Source organism: Simochromis diagramma, unplaced genomic scaffold, assembly GCF_900408965.1.
Source record: "Simochromis diagramma unplaced genomic scaffold, fSimDia1.1 OVJJ01000618.1, whole genome shotgun sequence".
In the NCBI taxonomy this organism is placed as follows: domain Eukaryota; kingdom Metazoa; phylum Chordata; class Actinopteri; order Cichliformes; family Cichlidae; genus Simochromis; species Simochromis diagramma.
In genome coordinates, this window is record NW_024387423.1 from 531,208 (window position 1) to 553,199 (window position 21,992).

A 21,992-nucleotide genomic window follows, 5' to 3' on the forward strand; every position below is an offset into this window, starting at 1 on the left:
AGTGTGCAACCTCAACTATGGACACTGAAACGCACTGAAAGTTGCAATTGGTCACAGAAGGTGGAAAAAATTAAATGCAGTCGCCATTGATTTTTTTTTTTTTAGTAGATGCTAGATGGTTGCTGTCCTATTTTTACTCCTTTTACAGAGCCATTAGCTTGCTCTGAATTCAGAGGTAGCTTTGCCAAGCTCAGTGTGCCCAGCATTGGTTGGTTTTTCAGTTAAGCCGATTTAATGTAAGTTTGCTCAGTTAACTTTATCTCAGGATGCTGGGGCATGAGCTTGCTTTTTCACAGAATTCCCTGCGTATTTTATTAGAATGTTGCTACTTGATGTCCCTGTATCAATACAATGCAAAATATTGCAATAATATTATTAATATTAATAATTATTTCTGCCCCACCCAAAGGTATCAATATCATCTTAGAGCTGGAAATAGTTTGATAGGTCCATCCCTGTAGCATCAAAGCTGAACAAAGAGTAGTGTGAAGCCAAGCAACGCACAGTAAGGTGAAAAAGCTCTACTTGATGCAACTACCAGTCAGTCAGAAACAGCTACTCCAGTCTGTAACACTGCATCTCCAACTAGACTGGTCATTGGGCCAGAGACACAGTTTTAGTCAGCTCAAGTCATCAGCTTGCCTTGTGCTGAGTCTTTGGCATAGAGCTGGGATTTTGTTGCACCATCCTATCCAGTGATGCACAATACAGCATAATGAATTCCACAGTTCGCCCACAACAGTAGGGCTCAAAATGATACTTTAGAAATGGTAGTATATAGCACAGAAAGAAATGGTATCAATATGACATACAGTGCACAGAAATGGAAGTAAGCAATAATATTGGTATATGTAACACCTCAGCTCAAGGGCACACAAGCCTGAGGCATTGGATACATCAGTGGGCTATGGAATTGCTGATGTAATGCAAACCGATGTTTTTGGTATCTTGATATGAGCGCACACAGTCAGAGGGATGAATGTTCACACAGCAGGAACTAATCCATGAAGGCAGCTACACACGTGCACAAGAAAATGCATTTGTGCGTTCATAAAGTATGAACTCCACCCTGCATGTGCTCCCATATCTTTCCGAAGCTAGAGCACAGTGAATAACGCACTTCAGTTCAGGCCTTTGAATAAGCATAAATCTAAATATTCCCACAGAGATCCTCTTTCGAGAAGAAAACTAACCCCTGCTTTTCCTGTAGTTTGAAATATGAGTACTGTTCTATCCTGCTCTCCTGTCAGCAACTTTTTCTTCCGGAAAGCAGGCGTTGGATCCAATTGACAAACGGTGAAATCTGAAGTGTATTTAATCATCCTGGAAAATCCTTTTGCCTTTTTAAAGGATGGTTAGCTGTTTCTAATGAAGAGCAACGTCTGGAGGACAGGGTTACATTTTCAAAAAGTTTATTTTTATAAAGTAATTACCAAGGTTAGACTATCAGCCAAGCAAAACAGGCAAGAGCCCAAGAACAGCACTTTAAATCAGGTGCCAGGTCCACTCCATATCATTTTTATGAAGTATAACATCACCTATGACGGGTATCCACCCCCATTATTTGGTCTTAAAGAGAGTGTCTATTTTCAAATATGGTTTTAGAAAAGATTTACACACACAGAAACACACATAGACACTAAAAATAAATGTTTCTATAGTGGATATTTGTGTAAGGTTGACTCCATAAAACTGCTTCGATATTTTCCATCTGTGAAGTAATAAACCCCCAAATCTCTACTCTACACTTTTCAAAGTTAATGGGATGGCTGATGAAACAACATATCAATCTACTGAAAATCCGTTTTCCTCTTTTCAGACATGAAATACTTAAAACGACTGGCCTCAGTTTTCTTAAAGTCACCGTATTCTGTCAAACGCCTGTCAGACATAAGCCATATAGCATAAAGCTTCATTCAAACATTTCCAGGAAATTGCAAACTTGGCTATTTGCATGCAGGTCAAGTGATTGTGGCCTGGGAGCGACAGTCATAGTTATTTGTAAACAGATCAGACAAATACAGAGTAAAAGGTGGAGACCTGTGGTCAGGTGGTCATTTTTTCCATGTTATTATTTCACATTAACAAATGAAATGTTGTGTTAGCAAAAGTGACGATCACCATGCGGGAGGAACTAAGTAAAACAAAGACAGAGGCATCAGAGAATGAAATCATAAAAGACCCATCTGTGTTAAATTCAAATGTATGGAATTATTTTTGATTTGTTAATAAGGATGAGATGAAAAAGATGAATGTGACATATGTGATTTGCAAGGAGTGTCCTTAAATGTAGTCAGCCAATGATGGCAAAGCTAGCTTAAAACAAACTGTTCCAATTCAAAGTGAGCTAAGAAAAAAAAAAAAGCACAAACCATCACCCACTTCATGTGCAAAGACCTCCACTGATGCAGTGTTGTGGAAAACCAGGACTTTTGTTACATGCTGTGGAAAATGAAGTATGATGAGGGGTTATGAGGAATTAACTGTACAACGTATGAACATCATGGGCTATAGAGTCCTATGTGACTAAAACAGCTCATTATCTTAATACTACAGTTCACACGTCTGCATTCAGTTAATGTGAACTAGATCGTAACACAAAGAGTTCAGTTTGTAAAGTTTAGATAACATTTATGGTCCGTGGTGATGGCTAGGTGAGAGCAAGCGACCAATAATTTCTCAAATCAAGTTAAATGCCTAAAACAGACAAAGCTTACGTTTGGTGGCATTATTCACAATATTATTATAATAAAACACAAATACCATATCACTAAATGTTTGAAATCACACTAATGTCTATATTGTGAGTTAATTATCATGATAATATGGTATCACTGGGTCTCTGGTGATTCCCACTTCTAGTTTTACATATTATAATATATAATAATCATAAATGTCGATTAATTAATGCATAAAACATTTAAATGTTGTAGCTGGAGATGGCTTTAATTTCTCAACATAACAGTAAATTCACATTATATTACATGACTGAAAAATACGTAATACAACATTAAAAACCTGTTTCAAACGCTTAGTGTTCTTCCAGTAGCTCCCTATGAGGCCTGCCACAGCAGATCATCTGCCTCCACCTCACCCTGTCCCGTCACACCAACCCTCCGCATATCTTCCTTCACTATATGCATGAATCTTCTCTACTGTCTTCCTCTTTTCCTCCTGCCTGGCAGCTCCATCTTCAATATCCGTTATCCTTTACATGTATCCATGTATCCATGCTCCCTCCTCTGCAGATGTCCAAACCATCTCAGCCTTGCCTCGCCAAACCACTCACTCTGAGCTGCCCCTGCGATATACTCATTACCTCTTTAGAGCCTGTCTGGATTAGACTGTATCTGGATCCAAAACTCTTTCTGTATTCTCTACACTTCTCCATCAACACTCTCAAAGCAAACATTTCATCTGGAGTTCTCTTTCATGGCATGAAGCTGCTCACACCTCTAGTCTTGGCCTCACTTCAACAACTCCTTCCCATATTTTCATGGTATGACTCATCATCTTTATCCCTCTGTAGTTACTACAGCTCTGCACATCACCCTTGTTCATGAAAATTGGTTCAAGTACACGTCTTCTTCATTCCTCAGACATCCTCTCACTCTCAGAGACTGTGTTAAACCAATGTGGTTAAAAAGTCCACTGCTTTCTCTCCTAGACATCTCCATACCTCTACATGTATGTCATCTGGACCAACCACCTTTCCCCTCTTCATCCTCTTCATAGGTGCCCTGCCTTTCTCATTACCAATCCTCGGCACTTCTGATTCGCTAACTGTCCTCCACCCAGCCTCCTCTCATTTTCCACATTAGTCAGCTCCTCAAAGCAGGTCTACTCCTTCCATCTTCTCAAAACACACTGTCATTAACACATTTCCATGTCTGTCCTTGATCACCCTAACCTGCTGCACATCCTTTTTAAACATTAAGAGCACTATGTTTGCTAGATGATTAAAAAGTAAGTACTGTCATTTCCTGAGCAGCTTTTTGTTCCAACACCAGTATTTTTAAATGTAGAGCAATATTTCTGTAATGGAATAGTATTACTACATGTACACAGATAACTGCAATCTGCACCTGATGTACTGTGTTTGCTGTCCTATAACAGGAAATGTAGACTCAGCTGATGCAGTTTTATAGTTGTGTATATCCCATAACATACCTCACAGACGGTGAGCAGGAAAAACCCAGAAATGTCTTTTTGTGCTCTGTTTGCTTTGTGTAGAACCTGCTGTCATCCATTGTGATGTGACTGTGTGGTCTCTTTGCATGGTGACCTGTCTGCCATCGTACTATGTGTCAGCTGAGTAGGTGGAGTGTGACAGCAGGCAATCTGGCAATCTTCTCGCTGACAAGACCTTCAGATGGCCAAGTGCTGTGTGACTGTGTGTGGCCTTGTGCATGTTTTTGCATATCCTTTAATTTGCATACCTCTAAAGTGCACATAGGCTGTGTCTGTGTGTGTGAGGAACAGCGATTCAGTCATTCTTTTGAGCTGTACACTGCCGGACCACGTACTGGTTGTCCTGGAAACAGCCCTGTCGTCATAACTGGGATTAATATAAATTGCTCATAATTTATAATACTGAAATTCCTGTGTTTAAAAATGTTCCAGATGTCATGCCTTGTTCCATATGTGCACACTGAAAACAACAGTGATGTTTTTAATTTGATGTTAGAGAAAGCAATAGTTTTCTTTAACATGTACACCTCAAGATGTGAAATGGGGATCACTGTTAAATATAGAAGAGAATTGCACTGCCTTTTCTTTATTTACATATTAATTTTCTCTAAACAACAGACAAAGCTCATCTCAAGACTATTTGATCAATTAAATTATTATATTAATACTTCAATCGAAAAAGTGGCTTTTACTTACTATGCCACACACAAGAGAAACTGTGATAAGGGTGATAAGCTAACAGCGATGCAGGTGGATGCTTCTCTGGTGTCCTGGATTGTTGATTACCTGACAGGAAGACCACAATATGTACGTCTTCCACATTGTGTGTCTGACAAGGTAAGCAGCAATACATGGGCACCACAAGAGACCGTCCTCTACCCCTTCCTCTTCACCCTCTACACCACAGACTTCAGCCACCGCACAGAGATCTGCCATCCTCAGAAGTTTTCTGATGACTCTGTGGTGGTTAGATGTATCAGCAGGGGTGATGAGTCAGGGCTGTGTTCGACTCCTTTGTTACGTAGTGCAAGAAGAATCATCTGCAGCTCAACGTGGCAAAGACTAAGGAACTGATTGTGGACTTCAGGAAGACCAGGAAAACCTTGACCTGTGTTTTAATGTAGGGGGTCAACGTGGGCATTGTGGAGGACTATAAAAACCTTGGAGTACACATAGACAATAAACTGGACTGGGTTAAAAACACCACTGCACTTTAACGGAAGGGCCAGAGTTGTCTCTATTCTATCAATATCTGTCAGACAATGCTCAGGATTTTCTATGAGTCTGTTGTGGCACGTGCTATTCTCTATGCTGTTGCACACTGGGGGAACAGGTTGAGGCCCCTAGACACCAACAGACTCAATAAACTGATCTACAAGGCCAGCAATGTTGTGGGGATGGAGTTGGACTCCCTTAAGGTGGTGTCGGAGAGGCAGATGTTGTCCAAAATAAAGGCAATGTTGGATAATACCTTCCATCCACTCCATGACTTTCTGGCTAGCCACAGGAGCATGTTCAGTGAGAGACTGAGATTACCAAAAAGCACCAGGAAATCATTCCTGCCTGTGGCCATCTCCCTGTATAACTCCTCCATCTAATACACTGTAAACACTGCAATAGTTACACCCTTTTTGCACACACTCTTTTCTACTCAGTAATGTTGCTGTCAATATTCTAGATACTTATATATAATCACCTCTGTCAATCCTTGATATTTATTATTTAGTGATTTGTATATATTGTGCTGTTTCTTAAATCTGTAACAGATTTTATTGTTAAATAGTACAGTCTGTTTCTGTTAATGTTACTGTACTGGAGCAACTGTAACCCACATAATTTCCTTAGGGATTAATAAAGTATTCTGATTCTGATTAGGTGAATAAAGTTGATCCTCTCGTTACAGTGCAACTGTCTTCTAGGAAACCCTGGGTCCTAGTATTTTAGTCTGTTCTCAGCCCATTTCTCAAAACTGCTGACAACGTATCTTTTGGTGCCTGTGCACTGAATCCCCTGGGCTATGACATTAGATGCATCTGTCACTCCCTCACTACCAACTGAAAAGAAATAAATCATCAAGTGAAAAATAAAAATAAAAGAAAGCGCAAAAGAACTGATTACTTTGAAGGGTCTCTGAAACCAGATTCAAGACAATGACAAACAGCTCAGTAACAACAGAGGAATCAAATAGGCCCCTGGTCTGTTTACTTATATCCCTTGTATTATTGCCATCTTGTGGCCACAGTTGCCTATTGTCTCTGGAAGCAGAATTAGCGCTGCTAAATTAGCTGAAATGTGTATGGGGTAGGTGTTCTCATGTCTGTGTCTATGTCTCATTAACAATGGCTGGAGCTTGTAAAGATGAGAAACCAGTAACTTTTTTCTGGTTGTCTACACATGCGCATTAAACCTTTGGTCTTTGTCGGAAGACTGATGGGAGACCAGCATGCTAGACAAGCTGCTGCTGGCTCTGCTTTCACTGCTCTGAGAAGTTATCATCTGGGCATTTGTTGAAACAGAGCTAGCGTTAGAAAGGAAACAATCACTTGAATTTATTCTCATTTTAATGAAAGCCTTGATTATGAGGAGGGGAACTCCTGCCATGTCCAGTTTAATAAAATGAGTAAGTTGAACAGATGCAAGTTTCAAAAGAGTGAAGCAACTGTGCAACCTGCCCATTGATTATAACAATCAATAAGGACAAGTCAACTCCTTAAAACCACAAGTTTTTCTGACATGTTAAAAGCAAACACTTAATGAGTGCTGCCTTTTAGGGATTTATGTGCTGATTAATTTAAGTTTTTTTTAAGCTTCAAGAAAACCCCATCTGCCTTTGAAAGTTGCTCATTTTCTAAAAGCTACCTCCTAATAAGATATATACTACAGGCACTGAGAAAACGTCTCTTTTTGTTCAGAATCCCAAACCAATCTCACTTTGTTAAAAAGCTTTATGTGAGTGCACAGACCTGATTTTTCTCCCTTTTGGCAAAGGAATAAAGAATACATTTCTTCATATTCTTCATCTCCGTGTGTAGAATGAAGCCCAAACATCAGATCACAGCTCTGAAAGTAATTACTCTATGGCACAAAAATCCTTCCTCCATATGGCTGCAAAGAGATCTGAGTGCATACGTGGTCGAGTCTGTTCCACAACGCACATTCCATTCTCCTAAGTGGAAGGGGCTGCATAAGAGCAAATTTTGCAGAAAGATGTGGTAGCAAGAAGAAAATGAAGGCTGACTTTTCAGGATCATTTACTGGCTCGCAAGAAACAGACTACATTTGGGCTGCAGCCAAATTACATCAACTTAAGCCAAAATTAAACTAAAGCAGAAATAGTGATTCTTGTTTAAAGGACAAAAATGTTGTCTCAATTGACTGAACACAGCAACCCTGCCATGGTCACATAGCTTGAGTGATGGTAGATGACTTCCTCTATATTTCTTAGTGTCACCATGTATTTAATCTAATGCTTCAGTAGACCAACTGGTTACAAATGGAAACCATCCCTGGCTGCTTATTTGTACTTGTGAAATGTAAGTACATTAACCTAAGCCCTGTATAGTTTTGAGGTATTTGAGTCATTAAAAAGCCCTTTAATTTCATTAGCCACACCTAGACCTGGATGTGACTAGTGAAGGATCAGGTTTGTCTAGAAAGCTTTATTCCTTAATAGATGAACTCATTATTTAAAAAATGTATACCGTATTTTTTGGACCATGAGGCGCACCAGATTATAACGCGCACTGTCGATGAAAAGGTCTGTTTTCATACATAAGGTGCACCGGATTATAAGGCTCATTAAGTGAAACAAAACAGTCAGATAAGTCAAACTTTACTCAACTCATTCTTCTTGGTTTCTCCACTTACGTACCATTGATTTATTAATGTTGAATTCTCTTGCAGCTGCTCTATTCCCGTGTTGTTGCAGTATATTAATGACTAACCTCGTCTTGTGGATGGATTATCTCAGTTGTTCTCCTGACTGAAGTTTAGTCTGTTTACAGCATCCTGCCATTGCATTTGTCCCTAACCATCGGGAACTCTTGCATTGAAGGTGGAGAATGAATCTAACTTTTATCGAATGTAAAAAAGTTAGCATTCATCCTCCACCTTCACTGTGTTTATGTTATGCTAACATAGCTGTGTCGCTAGCGATCACGTAGCATATCGATATATATCCGGTCCAACTTCAGTAACCCTAAAAAAGTCACTGCTGTTTAGTTTTCTGTCTTCATTTGTGTTGGAAGCGATAGCAGAGCTGTACATTTTAATTTTTTCAGAAATCTCTCAGTCAGAACGTGGTATGTCATCTTTAGGTGGAAACTAGTGAGCTAACTTCCTGCTAACATTTAACTCTGTTAAATTTAATAAATTCTGTTTTCATGGATGTTAAACTTAATTGTTACACCTGGTAAAGCAGCAACACTGATCATTTTATTAAAGATAAAAGAATGTAGACAGTTTTTAACTCTCAGTAATGCCGCAGTGTTCGTTTGACTTTGGGACCTGAAGCGGACGGAATTTTGGACCCAGATTCCTCCACGAGGCTCCTGCCTACGGTAGCCTTAATGCAATCTATCAAGCAGTGCGGCTTCGTAGCTTATCAAAGTCATACTAAAACATTTTTTGACGAATCGGTTTTATGATTTCCAAGCTTGACAAAAATATAGTAAGAAATCAGGAGGGAGGAAAATACTTTTTCGTAGCACTGTATGCTGTCATAAAGGGAGATTCTAATATTAAACATGACCAAAGGTTCCAAATATGTGTAGATGCACCCAGTATCTCAAGAGCTTAAAAACTTTGCTTTGAAGCTCTTTTTCTACTCCTGGCTCTGTGTGTTGTCGATCCCTAAATGGGCTGTCTCAAATACACAGGTCTGGCTGTGAAAACCGCTTTGATTCAGATAATGCATCCCCTGTGGGCTGCAAAAAGTACCACTATAAGATAAATAAGGAGTATTCATAATTGAATTATTCAAAGGTCATATATACTTATATTAAACACAAATTATAAAAAAGTAATGTCACTACTAAGGCTGAATACATTATCTTGATACTCCAGTATCAAGTATCCTTGGGTCTTTGCTTTTTTTAACGGACACATCAAATGCAATTACATTTGATGTCAGTTTTTAGATTAGTTAGGATTTACAAAAACGTACCTGTCCCAGATCACATGCGAAGATACCTAAATGTGCATTTCAATCCCAATGGGTTCTCCATGCATATTTCCCTGAATTGCCATGTGTGTTAAAACCAAGTAGAGATGAAACATGTTGTTCTCTGCACCTTTAACAGAAACATTTTTCTTGCACATGTTGTAATTTGCTCTACTCTGAGGGGCTCAGAGTAGAGCAGCTGCTGCTCCACATCGAAAGGAGCCAGCTGAGGTGGTTCGGGCATCTGGCAAGGATGCCCCCTGGCGCGCCTGGGCGAGGTGTTCCAGGCAGGTCCCACCGGGAGGAGGCCCCGGGCAGACCCAGGAAACACGCTGGAGAGATTATATTCTCGGCTGGCCTGGGGAACGCCTGGTATTCCCCCAGTACAAGCTTGAGGAGGTGGCTGGGGAGAGGGAGGTCTGGACCTCTTTGCTTAGGCTGCTACCCCCGCGACCCGACCTCGGATAAGCGGATGAAGATGGATGGATGGATGGATGGATGGATGGATGTTGTAATTTGTTGAAGTAGATCCTTTTTTAGGCCCTATCGGAAACTGAAATGCCGCTCTTGGTCTCAGAGATGCCTGAGCTCGTCTTGTTATTTGCACTGGGGAACATAAACTGCCTTGCTATAGCAATGATACTGTGATAAAACACTTTCATATGACATAAAACTTCATACCAATGATGGCACAGTCCTAATACCAAGCAGCAATCCCCACGGCTGATAAGAAAAGTGGATGTGGAAGTGCAGTTCCTGGGTTTGCCACTTGAGACTGGATTCAAAAATTAATCCAATCTCAAGTAATCCTCATCGACAGCTTTGGTAAAACAGCCAAGCTAAAAGGCATTAAAAGGCCAGTTTGTTTGTGTGTGTGTGTGTGTGTGTGTGTGTGTGTGTGTGTGTGTGTGTGTGTACTCATTTCACTAGAAATGCAGCTGTAATAGTCATCCCTGCCTGTTTAGGATCCATCCACAGTTCTGTAAAGAGGAGATTTTCACAGGCTTCAGAAAGTATAGAATTGTCTTTACCTTTACAGCCTTGTGCTTTTAATTTGCTAAACTGGCAGCAGTTCATTATATAAACCATTATGTTGCATAAATCTCTGAAACCTTGTGAGTTTGTCCTTGGAGAAGTGTATGTGTGGCTGAAAGATTTTAATAGCCGTCTGGCCAGCAGCATTACATACTTCTTACTTACAAATATATATGTGACCTGACACTGACACCAGCTGCTCACCGATCACCACCTCCGCTGGGCAATTTTCTGGTGGAAAGTCTGCAATGTGGCAAATTGTGTCAGGAAAAACTGCTCTGTTTGATCGATAGATGCCCAGATGGAAGACGTGGGCGTCACAAACGGACTGGCTGACGGACGGACGAACAAACATTGGCAACCACAGGCCAGACTACGTGCAAGCCACATTTGCCAAATTACTTAAGATAATGACTACATATAGATATTTTCTCCGTTGTATCTCTTTCTGTTATTTGCAATTTCTGTTAATCTCTTTGTGTTAATCTTTAAGTCTTTAAAGACTTTAAAGATATTTAACAAAGACCCTCGCAGGTGTCCGTTTTAATGGCTAGACATCCCAGCCAAGTGTTTCATTTTTACAATAAACTGTAGAAAATTAGAGCAAGAAAGAAAATGAGTGGCATTCTCTCTCCTTGTTCTGTGACGAGACAGAAGCACAGCTGATGCAAATCCATCAGGTATCATAGACCAAATGGTTATTAGCACTGGCCTAATATAACACATCCACCATAAACAGAGGTTATAAACTCTATCGATTTCTACAACTATTACAGCTTTTCATCTGTCACTACTTCCTAACACCCCACTCTCTACCATTTCCTTACATCAGCCTGTCTTTCCCTTTCACCACCCACTACTTGGTTTACCCAACAAGTCGCAATGCATATCATTATGAGTTTTGAGCGATACACCAGCCACCTCCACACAAACACGAGGAGCAGATGGCTGTGTGGACAGCGTCCCTCTTGGAGTTGTACTCGCGACAGATTGAGTGGGAGGCAAAGCGCCTCTGAAGTCACTTTCACTGCACTGAAATCTCTTCTGTTTCCTGTCCAGTTTCATTACGCTGCAAAGCCAAAGCAACCAAAACCAATGTACTGCAGAAACTCATATCATCAATGCAAGAACACAAATGCAAGAGTTAGTAAGACTGCACGAGATTACATCATCATCACTGCTGCTCACTTTCTTCAACATGGTGCAAATAAGTCAAACTAGTCTACAGCCATAATTAGGGTTTTCTATCAGAAAGGCTGCTTGACAGACAGGGTGAGGGCCAATTTAATGTTGCATTCAACTGATGCAGGGTTATAACGCTGCTTTAACCTCCTAGGACCTGGCGTCCACATGTGTGGACATTACATTTTGGGTTGTCTAGACCAAAATACTAAATTGTGCTCTACAAGTGCCTGATATCCACTTAAAAGGACATTATCCTGCCACTGTTCTATCAAAATTTAAAGCGAATGTCCTCATATGTGGAAACAAAAATCAGGTAAAAAAAGAAATAAATAAAAAATCTGGTAATTCTTTTTTTTTTTTTTACATTCATCATGTCCCAATCAGCCCAAATAGAAAAGAGAAATTAAAAATGCAATACTAACTATGAGACACAGAGAGAACAGCAGCGATGGGCTGGCCTCTGCTATGATGACCAGATTCCAAGACACTAATGTTGGGTAAAGTTTCTGCAGACGTGGAACATATTACTAAAGCTAAGATTTCTTTGTGTCAGTGTAAAAACAAAGCACTGGTATAATTAGTAACTTGAAATATAATTGTACTTTAAAGTAAGTCAGTGTTAAAGATCTGACATTATTAATTCTGAGCACCTGATAATCCTGTCTAGAGGAACTGTTTAGTTACCACAAATTACGATTTCCAAACTCTGAACAGAACCACTGCTCACCGATAATTAGCATCAATTAGTATAAAAGCACTACCAGCACCACAGATATTTTTCTTTTTGCACAGTAGTAGTAACATCTTTAATTCATGGGTTGTGCTGATCCAGGGCAGTGTCACTGGTTTTAGCTTCTTTACTAATTAATAATCACTTAATAAATTATTATTATTATGATTAAGATTAAATTTATGTTGGATTTAATCCTACTGGCTTAGTTTCATGTAGGCATCCCGGTTTATAACCAGCACTTGCAACACAGATGTGTGGGCACACACCAGTGCCCAAAACACAAAGTTAAAGCTTGCACTCCTGCCCTCTACACTGCTACACTGATCCATCACCACTGCAATGAAAAAACTGAAGGTGATATTTCTGTCTGCTTTTTCAGTTTTAAAACTCAATGTAAGTGTGTGTTTGTTGGTGAAACACTGTGGAGAGGGCATGGTGGAGTGTGGAGGAGAGATACAGTCAAGTCCATAATTGTTTGAACATTGGCACAATTTTTTCTAATTTTGTCTCTGTGCACCATTACAGTGGGTATATATAAATAAAACAATCAAGACGTCACTGAAGTGTAGACTTTCATCTTTAATTCAAAGTACTGTATTAACTGTGACTATTTAGGAATTACAGTTTTTACAGAGACACATTTTCAGAGGCTCTAACAAACTAACATAATTTAAAATATAAAGATTTGAAGGAAACTTGTTTGCAGTCAGTGTGCTGCCTGAAGTCTAGAAACCATGGATATGACCACATGCCGTTTCCTCCCTTGGAATGCTCTCCTTGGCTTTTGCTGCAGCCACCTTCATTTGCAGATTGTATGTCTCTCCCTTTAGTTTTGTCATCAGTAACTAAAAGTATGCTGTAGTGGATTGAGATCACTTGAGTGATTTAGCCATTGAATAATATCCCAGTTGGAGAAACTCTAGGATTGCTTTTGCACTATGAGCTGTCTGATGTGTTTTTCATACCAAACGGCTGGCCAGTGCATTTCTGCTTTTTAAAAATGTGCACTATTGTTGATTTACTACTTCTAAAGGTTTTCGTGTCCCTCTTATTATTTATTTATATCTTATTTAGTTTTTTCAGTCCAACAATGGCTTCCCTCACTTGCACTGACATCTCTTTAGACCTCAAACAAGAGAGTTCCAATGAACAGTAACTGGGTGAAGGTACCAGTGGTCCCAGTGGTAATTGGAACTATAGGTGCAGTGACTCCCAAGCTAGGCGAATGGCTTTAGGAGATCCCGGGAACAACATCAGAGATCTATGTCCAGAAGAGCACAGTCCTAGGAACAGCCAAATTACTGCACAGGACCCTCAAGCTCCCAGGCCTCTTGTAGAGGACCCAAGCTTGAGGGATAGACGCCCGCAGGGGCAAGCGGGGAATTTTTTTTTATTTTATTAATTTATATGTATGTGCGCTTTCTAGACATCTTACTATCATTCAGTTGTCTAATACTAACAGTACTTATTAGCACCTTAAAGGAGCTCAAAAGAGTTAGAACTATAAAGTATAAAGTATAGAAGAAATAAACTTTTTAAGCAGCATTTGATTAACTGATGTCCATCCACTGATCCAATACTCACTAATTATGCTAGGCTAAATTATTCATCACTGTAGGCAAACAAGGTTAACTATGATTTGCTGCGCCCATGCTAGTATATCCAGCTGCTGGAAGTGGAAAAACATTCTCATGTCCCTCTCCTTTCATCACAAACAGTGTATCTGCACAGAAATGGCAGGAAGTGCTGGCAGTGCTACGCAACTCCATTGTTCCATCTGTTTGTGCCACCTGATATGCAACACAGTAGGAGGATGCTTAGTGCAACAGAAGAATCCAAGTCTCCTCATTAACCTTTTGTTTGGTTGCCCTCTAGCCATTTGCACATTTACAGGGGACATACACTGAGATTTTCTGGGTCATATATACTCCAACAGAGAAACCAATGTGAATGATAAATGTGAGCAAGTGTGAGAGTAGTTCATGTTTGTAATTAGGGTCAGTATACTCCCACATGGAGAATCATTAATTATGGTCTGAAACCTGAGTTTGTCATTACACTGCTAATTACTTTATTTACTAAAATTAATTCCGGTATGTTTACTGTTAGGTAAAGCTAAAACGTTTTTGGCAATTTGAGCTACAGTGGCTTGTGTACTGGATCAGAATACATGGACCCGCCTTCACTCCCGCTGTGCATCAGTGATCCTTGGCCTCCAATGAGGTAACCACTGTTCCTTCTATGGACCACTGACCTCTCTCCACAAACTCTCCACGAGAGCTGCAGTGTTGAAGATCATCACAATTTGGCCCTTGCTTGCCCATTTCTCCAGTTTCTAATACATCAACTTTGATGTCAAAATGTTCACTTCCTCCCTAATATATCCCACCCACTAACAGGTGCCCCAACGAAGAGATAATCAGTGTTATTTACTTCACCTGTCATTAGTCAGGGTGTTATGCCTTATCAGTGTATATGTGTGTTTGGTGTAGCAGCCATTTAGGAATATGGTTCTCCATAAAATTAAGTTCCAGGTCCAATGACAGTACAGTAATTGTAGAATAGTAATGGGTAATTTGGTGCAAGTGTAAATCTCTGAGTTACAGTGCTGTCTAACTTTGAAATGGTTGTAGCGTGCATGACAAAATTATAACTGGTGCTTTAACCACACTTCTGTTACAGTATATTTAGTAGGGATGCACTCCACTGATACACTGCAATCAGCAAAGGCGTGTCTACCTGCTTTTCTTTCTGTCTCTCACACAGATGCAGACATGGAGTAACACACAGCTGAGAACACTGCAGAGGGCTGCGTTGTTGTTCTGTCTGTATTTAGGTAGGTCTGTCACCTTCACTGAATCCAATCTGCTGCAAAAACCTAGTTATATAATTTACATTACGAGAAGAGAAGAGAAGAGAAGAGAAGAAAAGAGACCTTTGACCTTTAACACACCTTTATTATATTATCAGTTATATCAATTCTTCAACTTACAACCATAACTGAAAATGAATGCCAAATCAACATATGAACAACCATCAACCCCACCCAAATACAATAAACACAAAAATGAAGACAGAAACAGAAGACACTCCATTTGGCTTTTTTCAAAAATTCAGAACTAAATTATCATCAGTTATTTTACACAAAACTCCATTAATACCCCAAATAGAGACAAACTCTTCAATGTTGGACACCATCTTGTAATAAACAAACTCTACTTTCAAACGTGCACCTACTAACCCTTTAAACATTCCTAAATTAACAGATCCTGTTCCCTTCATTTTGTTCCTCCTTGTGAGCCATATACTCATCTTAGCCTGACCTATTAAAAAATTAATCAAGCAAACCTTCCTACGCTCCACTGCAGAGTACCTCGGACCCAGGATAAAGAGACCCTCCTCTAAAACACTCCCAAGGCCACAAAGCCACTGCCGCAGCAATGAAAAAAGGCCAGATAGCCTTGGACAGCCAAGCCACAGGTGCTGCAGTGTTTCCTCAGTTAGACAGAAAAGACAGTGGTTCCCTGTTCGTGGATCCATATGTGCCACGTGCCCGTTCGCAGCCATGGCCCCATGCACTATTCTCCACTGGAGATCCGCACTGCGTTTCTCTATGGGAGGTTTGTACAGGGACCTCCAGCTGCCCCTTGGAGATGACCCCAGAGCCAACACACCTGACCACCTCGACTCCAGAACACCAGCCAACAATCTGTTCAGCACCTTTACAGCCACCTCATATATAGCCTTCTGTGAAATCTTCCAATCTTCCAAGCAGTCAAAACAGACTGGTAAAAAAACAGAGGTCTGCGAAAGGTCTATGCCAGTTAAGTCTATAAGAAACATGTGGTTGTCATATGCAAGGTCCTTTATTCTGTGAAGCAGCATAGATGCAGTCTTGAACCAGAGTGGTTATTGTTTTCGATAAAGATACTGCTGTTCTGTCTGAAGACGGAACGCTGTGATGCAGCTGTGAAGGTCAATCAAACCCTGACCCCCCCCGACACAGGTACACAGCAAAATCTCCAGTGTTAAATTAACACTGGAGAGTGTCTATATGGGTCCACACCTCCGAGTGTTAAATACAACACTGTTGAGTGTTAAATTAACACTTTTGACAGTGTTATATGTTTAAAAGTAACCTAGTCAGTTTTGAAGATTAACAATGGCTAACACTGAGCAGTGCTGATTTTCCAACACTGGAATATTTCTAACATTTTGAGTTATTTTCCAGTGTCAGCACAGCAGACCTGGTCCAGTGAAGCCCTCCCCAAAAGAAATCAACCTTTTTTTTGTATCTCCTTGATAAGAGAGGCCGGAGGTTCAAAAACAGCGGCACGGTGCCAGAGTACAGAAGTGGCCAAGTTGTTAACAACCAGATCCTTCCCCTGTAGGACAACTGCGGCTGGACCCAAGTCCATCGAGACAACCGGGCAGTAATGTTTTCAACAACACCCTCCCAGTTCTTCCCCTGAAAAGCATCAGTTCCCAAAAACACTCCCAAACACTTCAGTTCCTCCCTGTTCCACTGTAACTCTGCCGGTAACACCGGCTCCTCTTTATCAACCCACCCTCCCAACATGAAACCTTCACACTTTGACCAGTTAACCTTCGCGGAGGATGCTCGCTCATATAAATTTTACTGTGCTTCCTGCTTCTTCAAAGGTCAAACCTGAGAGTCCCTGTCTAAGATGGTGCAAAAGGGGTTCAATGGCCAGCGTATACAACATACCAGAAAGGGGGCACCCCTGCCTGATGCCTCTCTGAACTGGAACAGGCCGACTTAACCCTCCCCCCACCTTTAACATGACAGCAGCATCTGAGTACAACAGTTTGATCCATGAAATGAAAATGTTTCCAAACCCAAAAGCTTCTAAAGTTTTAAACAGATAACGGTGATCAACTCTATCAAAAGCTTTTTCTTGATCCAGAGATAAAAACCCCACATCCAAGTCTCTGAGCTTGGCCAGATCAATAATGTCTCGAATTAAAAACAAGTTGTGCATTATAGTCCTTTCAAGGACACAGTATGCTTGATCCACATCGACAATCATGTCGATACAGGTCTTCAACCTATTGGAAAGACATTTTGCAATAATCTTATAGTCCGTACAAAGCAAAGAAACTGGTCTCCAATTTTTAAGCAGGCCCAGGTCCCCTTTCTTTGGCAGTAAAGTCAAAACTGCCCTTGTGCAACTTGTTGGCAAGATCCCAGTGGTCATACAGTATGTTAAAACCTCATGTATGTCCTCTCCTAGCAGCGACCAGAATTTCTGATAAAATGCCGCAGGAAGACCATCAACTCCTGATGACCGACCACAGTTGAGTTGTTGAACCGCTGAAGACATCTCATCAAAAGAGATAGCAGACTCCAACACAGCCGATTCAGCCACATCCAGCCGTGGCAGCGCCTCCAGCATCTTCGTCACACAGTCAGGGTCACACATGTCAGCACTAAAGAGGCTGGCATAAAAGTCAATGGCGAGCTTCCTCATTTCTACTGGGTCAGATGTCACCTTCCCATTTGGAAGTCTTAAGTGCATCACGTGGTGTGACTCGCAAACCCTTTTCTCCAGCTTGAAGAAAAATCTGGTTGGGGCATCTATTTCTTCAATAGTAGAAATCCGAGTTCTTATAAGAGCACCTTTTGCTCTTTTGTGGAGAAACTTGCCTAAAGCCTTCCTCCTACCGTCCCAGGTACTATTTGCATTATCTGTCCCACTTATGATCTTATCCTCTAGCATCTTGAGCTCTCGTTCTAAGTCCTCAAAGCAGTCTTTAACAGTGGCTGTTGGATATGACGTGTATTGTTGACAAAAAAGCTTAATCTGCGTTTTCCCCACCTCCTACCATTCAGCCAAATTGCAAAAGTCAGTTTTCCTTTGTTTCCAGTGGCACCAGGAAGAGCATTTATGGCCAACATCACCACACTCAAAGCACTTCATCCTACGTGCACTTGCATAAACAGTATATAAGCTGTTTTCATATCTCACTTTAAACGACACTTCCAGTGTCTGTGAAGGATCGTTTAGATACATGAAGGCCTGCCTTCGTAGGGACTGAACGTGCTGCAGTCTGGCGTCTTTGCAGCCAAGGCAAACAACCCTGAACCCGCTAGCAAACTTTCCAAAGCGGGTCAGTTCCTTTTCAAGCAGTTCATTTGGGATGAATGGCGGGACACCGGACACAGTGACCTTCGTAGATGGCACAAACAGTGGTGAAACAGCCACAAACAAATCATCCAAAATGATCCCCCTTTCAACTAACAGGTTAACCAACCGCTCCTCACGGAGAAAGGTAACCACAGCCTTGTTCATCCGAGAGCCGCAAGTTGTGTGCTCATGGCCCACCTGTTCACCAAAAGCTAGCAGAGCCTGCTCCACGGTGTACTGTTGGGGTGCCACCACCCTGGCCCCATGTCTAACAGACAAGGGAGGCGAACCCTCACTAGGGAGGGACGCCATGACTCAAGGTAAAACTGGCCAATTAACTAAAATTCTTCACTTCACACAACACAATGAAATAAACGTGCCTTACCTGTTAACCACCCATAAAGCCCAAAGTTTTCTGGAAAAAAACAGTCCAAATGTCCCAAACTCACTCAGCAGCTCCACGCACTCACCAAACACCTTCACACACCCATTCACTCACACTCCCAGCATGCAGTACAGGAAGAAGAGAAGAGAAGAGAAGAGAAGAGAAGAGAAGAGAAGAGAAGAGAAGAGAAGAGAAGAGAAGAGAAGAGGTTTGTGGTTTCCATGTGGCAATTTAAACCCAGGCGCCTGCTCTGCACATGGAACCAATTTGAAATGTGAAACTATAGGGACTCCTTGAAAGAAGGATGACTGCCAATCAGATGATAGAAAAACAAGTATGTAAATGCCAACCAAGCTCTTTTCAAATTTTGTATCAAAATATATCAGGTTACACTGTGTTTTCTGGTTCTGTATATCTCATCTCAGAGAGTTTCAGGCTGTGTGCATCTTTTTTCCTTTCAAAGGTTACATTTGCTGTGACTGTAATTTACAGGAGAGATTAATGGCAGTTATATGGTTGGATTATCTGTCTGTTAAGAAGCTTAATCAAAAACTTATTGATAGATTTCCATCAAAGTTTTACCAGAGGTGGGCCAAACTGACACAGGAGCTGGATCTAAGAATCTAAGGATTCTTACCCGCTGTGAGATACGGCAAAAACAAACATACCAAACTAATATAAGTACAAGAAGCACAAACCACCATTAAGGCAGCTCACTCTCTGGGCAGTATTTACTTTTAAGGGTATAGTATTGTATTTTATATATATTCATTTTTTTTCACATAAATATACTTTTAAAAGTTTACTGTGAAGTGAAAACAAGTGTTTTATTCTGTTAAAACCTATTTTAATATACCTGACAATTTTGCCCATATTTTTTATATTTTTTTTTTATTTATGTGTATATGGCACATGTGTAGCATTCATTTTACTGTTAGGTAAAATCTGTTCACATGTTTAGTAATAAATATCAAATGAAAAACATTTCCTCACCACAAGTTTATTTTTATTTTTAAAATACATTTTTATGTATGGCGAATTCCCTGTCTTTTGCTTTGCTCTACAGTATCTTTTACAGAATACAATTTTATAAAATACAACTTGAGATTAAAGAAATGTGAAAGTTTGTAAAAACTAGGCTCACTTCTAATGACTACAACATACATTTTGACAAAAGATTAAAGGTAGGTTGTTGCTTCCAGCTGTTCTGAGAAGTCTTCTCTTAATTTATTGAAAACCTGCTGCGTCACAAAGGCAGAATCCATCCAAAAAGTAGCACATCAGTAGTAAGTGATGATAAATTAACCCCAATGTGGGGACAAGATCAATAAGGAGCTAATGACATTGTAAGCTTTATGTTCGAGAAGTAAGCTGTCACGCAAAGTCACAGTTTATTACCTCAGTAGTTAATTTGTATACATGAATTCTCTCTAATTATCTAAGTAGCTGCACAAATATTGCTGCCTTGTTAAGAGCATTCAAAGAGACTGCACTTCTCAGTGGTCATGACTTACGGTCAATGAGAAATGCACGTGTGCAAGGCCAACAGCACCATCTGCACCAGGTTTCCTCCATTAGTCACCCAGAAATTTAAAACAGCTTGTGCTGAGAGAAAAACATAGCAGAAGAGACAGACCACAAAAGAAAGCAGAAGAAAGAGCACTCTTGAAGAGTCACCCAACAATGTCCTTGTTTTCTGTTTTAAAAAAAAAAAAATAAAACGCAGATGCATTTCAGTTAAAACACCATAGTGTAACAATTTCAGTTGTGCATATAATTTATCTATATGCTGGTGTGTACTCATTTCCAAATTCCTTTTTATTAGCGCAAAACTGCAGTTTTAGATGGTTTCACACTGAACCAAGACCATGCACAAAATATAAACTGGCAATTAAATGAAAGAAAAAACATCTGCAGCTGAAACCAACACACAGCAGAGTGTGTTTAAGGCAGAATTACAACAACTGGGGCTGAGAAAGGAAGGGAGCAGCCGACAGCAGTAATCACACACATGCATGAGGACCTGCTTAGCTGTCTGTTGTGTATGTGGTCTTTAAATATGCACACTTCCATTACACTACTTTTACATGGCAGTGTCCTTATTATTTATACTTATTATTTATAGAGTGGGGAGCTCTGCTCACTAAGATTCCATTTTACAATGGAGACTGGTGCTCTGCAATGTACAAACAGTCCACATTTAGGACCTACAACTATATTTTTTCCACTACTAGTTATAAACTCATTTAACATATGAAATATGTGGTCGACTGTACTATGCACTCTCTGAAACAGACTCGTGGATCTGCCTACTCAGCACTTGGCTGAAAACTTTCAAAGTGTTCCGTCTTGTCTCAGACTGCAAGGCTGAAGGGGAAACTGCAGGAAGACAAAAGAAGACTCTCACCATGGTGCGTGTCGCTGGTCGAGCGCATTACCCTTATCTCATTTATCACACAGACATCCCCTTTGACTGGAGGTTGCTGAATCTCCACACAAGCATGAGACAGCCGGTGGTCCTGAAGTTGCAACGGCCACGGGCCAGTCGGACAACGAAATTTCTAGTCTGAAAACTGCTTGCTTTGCTAACTAAAAACTGTGTTTGCTTCTAATATGTCATTTTCCAGAAGTTACATAACCAGGTCCTTAATTTTGTATCTGCAAAGTTCAAAAAATGAGTCTACGGGGTGTCGCGAGCGCCGTTCTCTCTCCCAGGGGAACGCGCAGCTGCTACGCGAGCGTCTGGGAAATGACTTTTCAAAGTAAAAGCCATGGTGTTTAAGGAGGGGCTGCCTGCTCAGTGTGAAATTTGAGATGATTCCTCCCTGAAAACATAACAACGCGTCTCCGAACCGGCAGACAGCTTAAGGCAGATATAGGAACAAGAAAGGAAGAAGGCAGACTACAATCCCCTGTAACTGAATTTGACTGTTACAAAACAAAGCAAGCATGATAACGAGGCGGCTATGGCTCAATAGGGTTGAGTAAAAGAGTAAAAAACACTATATAAATACCACTCCATTTACCATTTCTATAGTTTTTCTTTAAAATTATTAATATTTTAATCTCTAGACATGAAAATTATGAACAGTCTTACATGCTGGCGATCCTCTTTGTGTGCCAATAACGCAACGCCAGCTCGTGAGATCTAAA

At 40.5% G+C, this 21,992-nt stretch overlaps 1 protein-coding gene across 4 annotated transcripts in view; it reads right to left on the reverse strand.

Annotated features, from left to right (window-relative positions):
• gask1a (golgi associated kinase 1A) overlaps positions 1–21,766 on the reverse strand; it is an 80,613-nt gene extending 58,847 nt beyond the window's left edge. Inside the window, exon 1 of one of the 4 annotated variants that reach the window (XM_040013046.1) lies at positions 21,247–21,606. In XM_040013046.1, the coding sequence (XP_039868980.1) occupies positions 21,247–21,274 (28 nt within the window). In that variant the 5' untranslated portion in view covers positions 21,275–21,606. Of the gene's footprint in view, positions 1–18,839; positions 19,603–21,246 lie in introns of those variants that run through there. The other 3 variants (XM_040013044.1, XM_040013047.1, XM_040013048.1) reach the window with 3 other exon arrangements.
• Between the last annotated feature and the right edge of the window lie 226 nt (positions 21,767–21,992).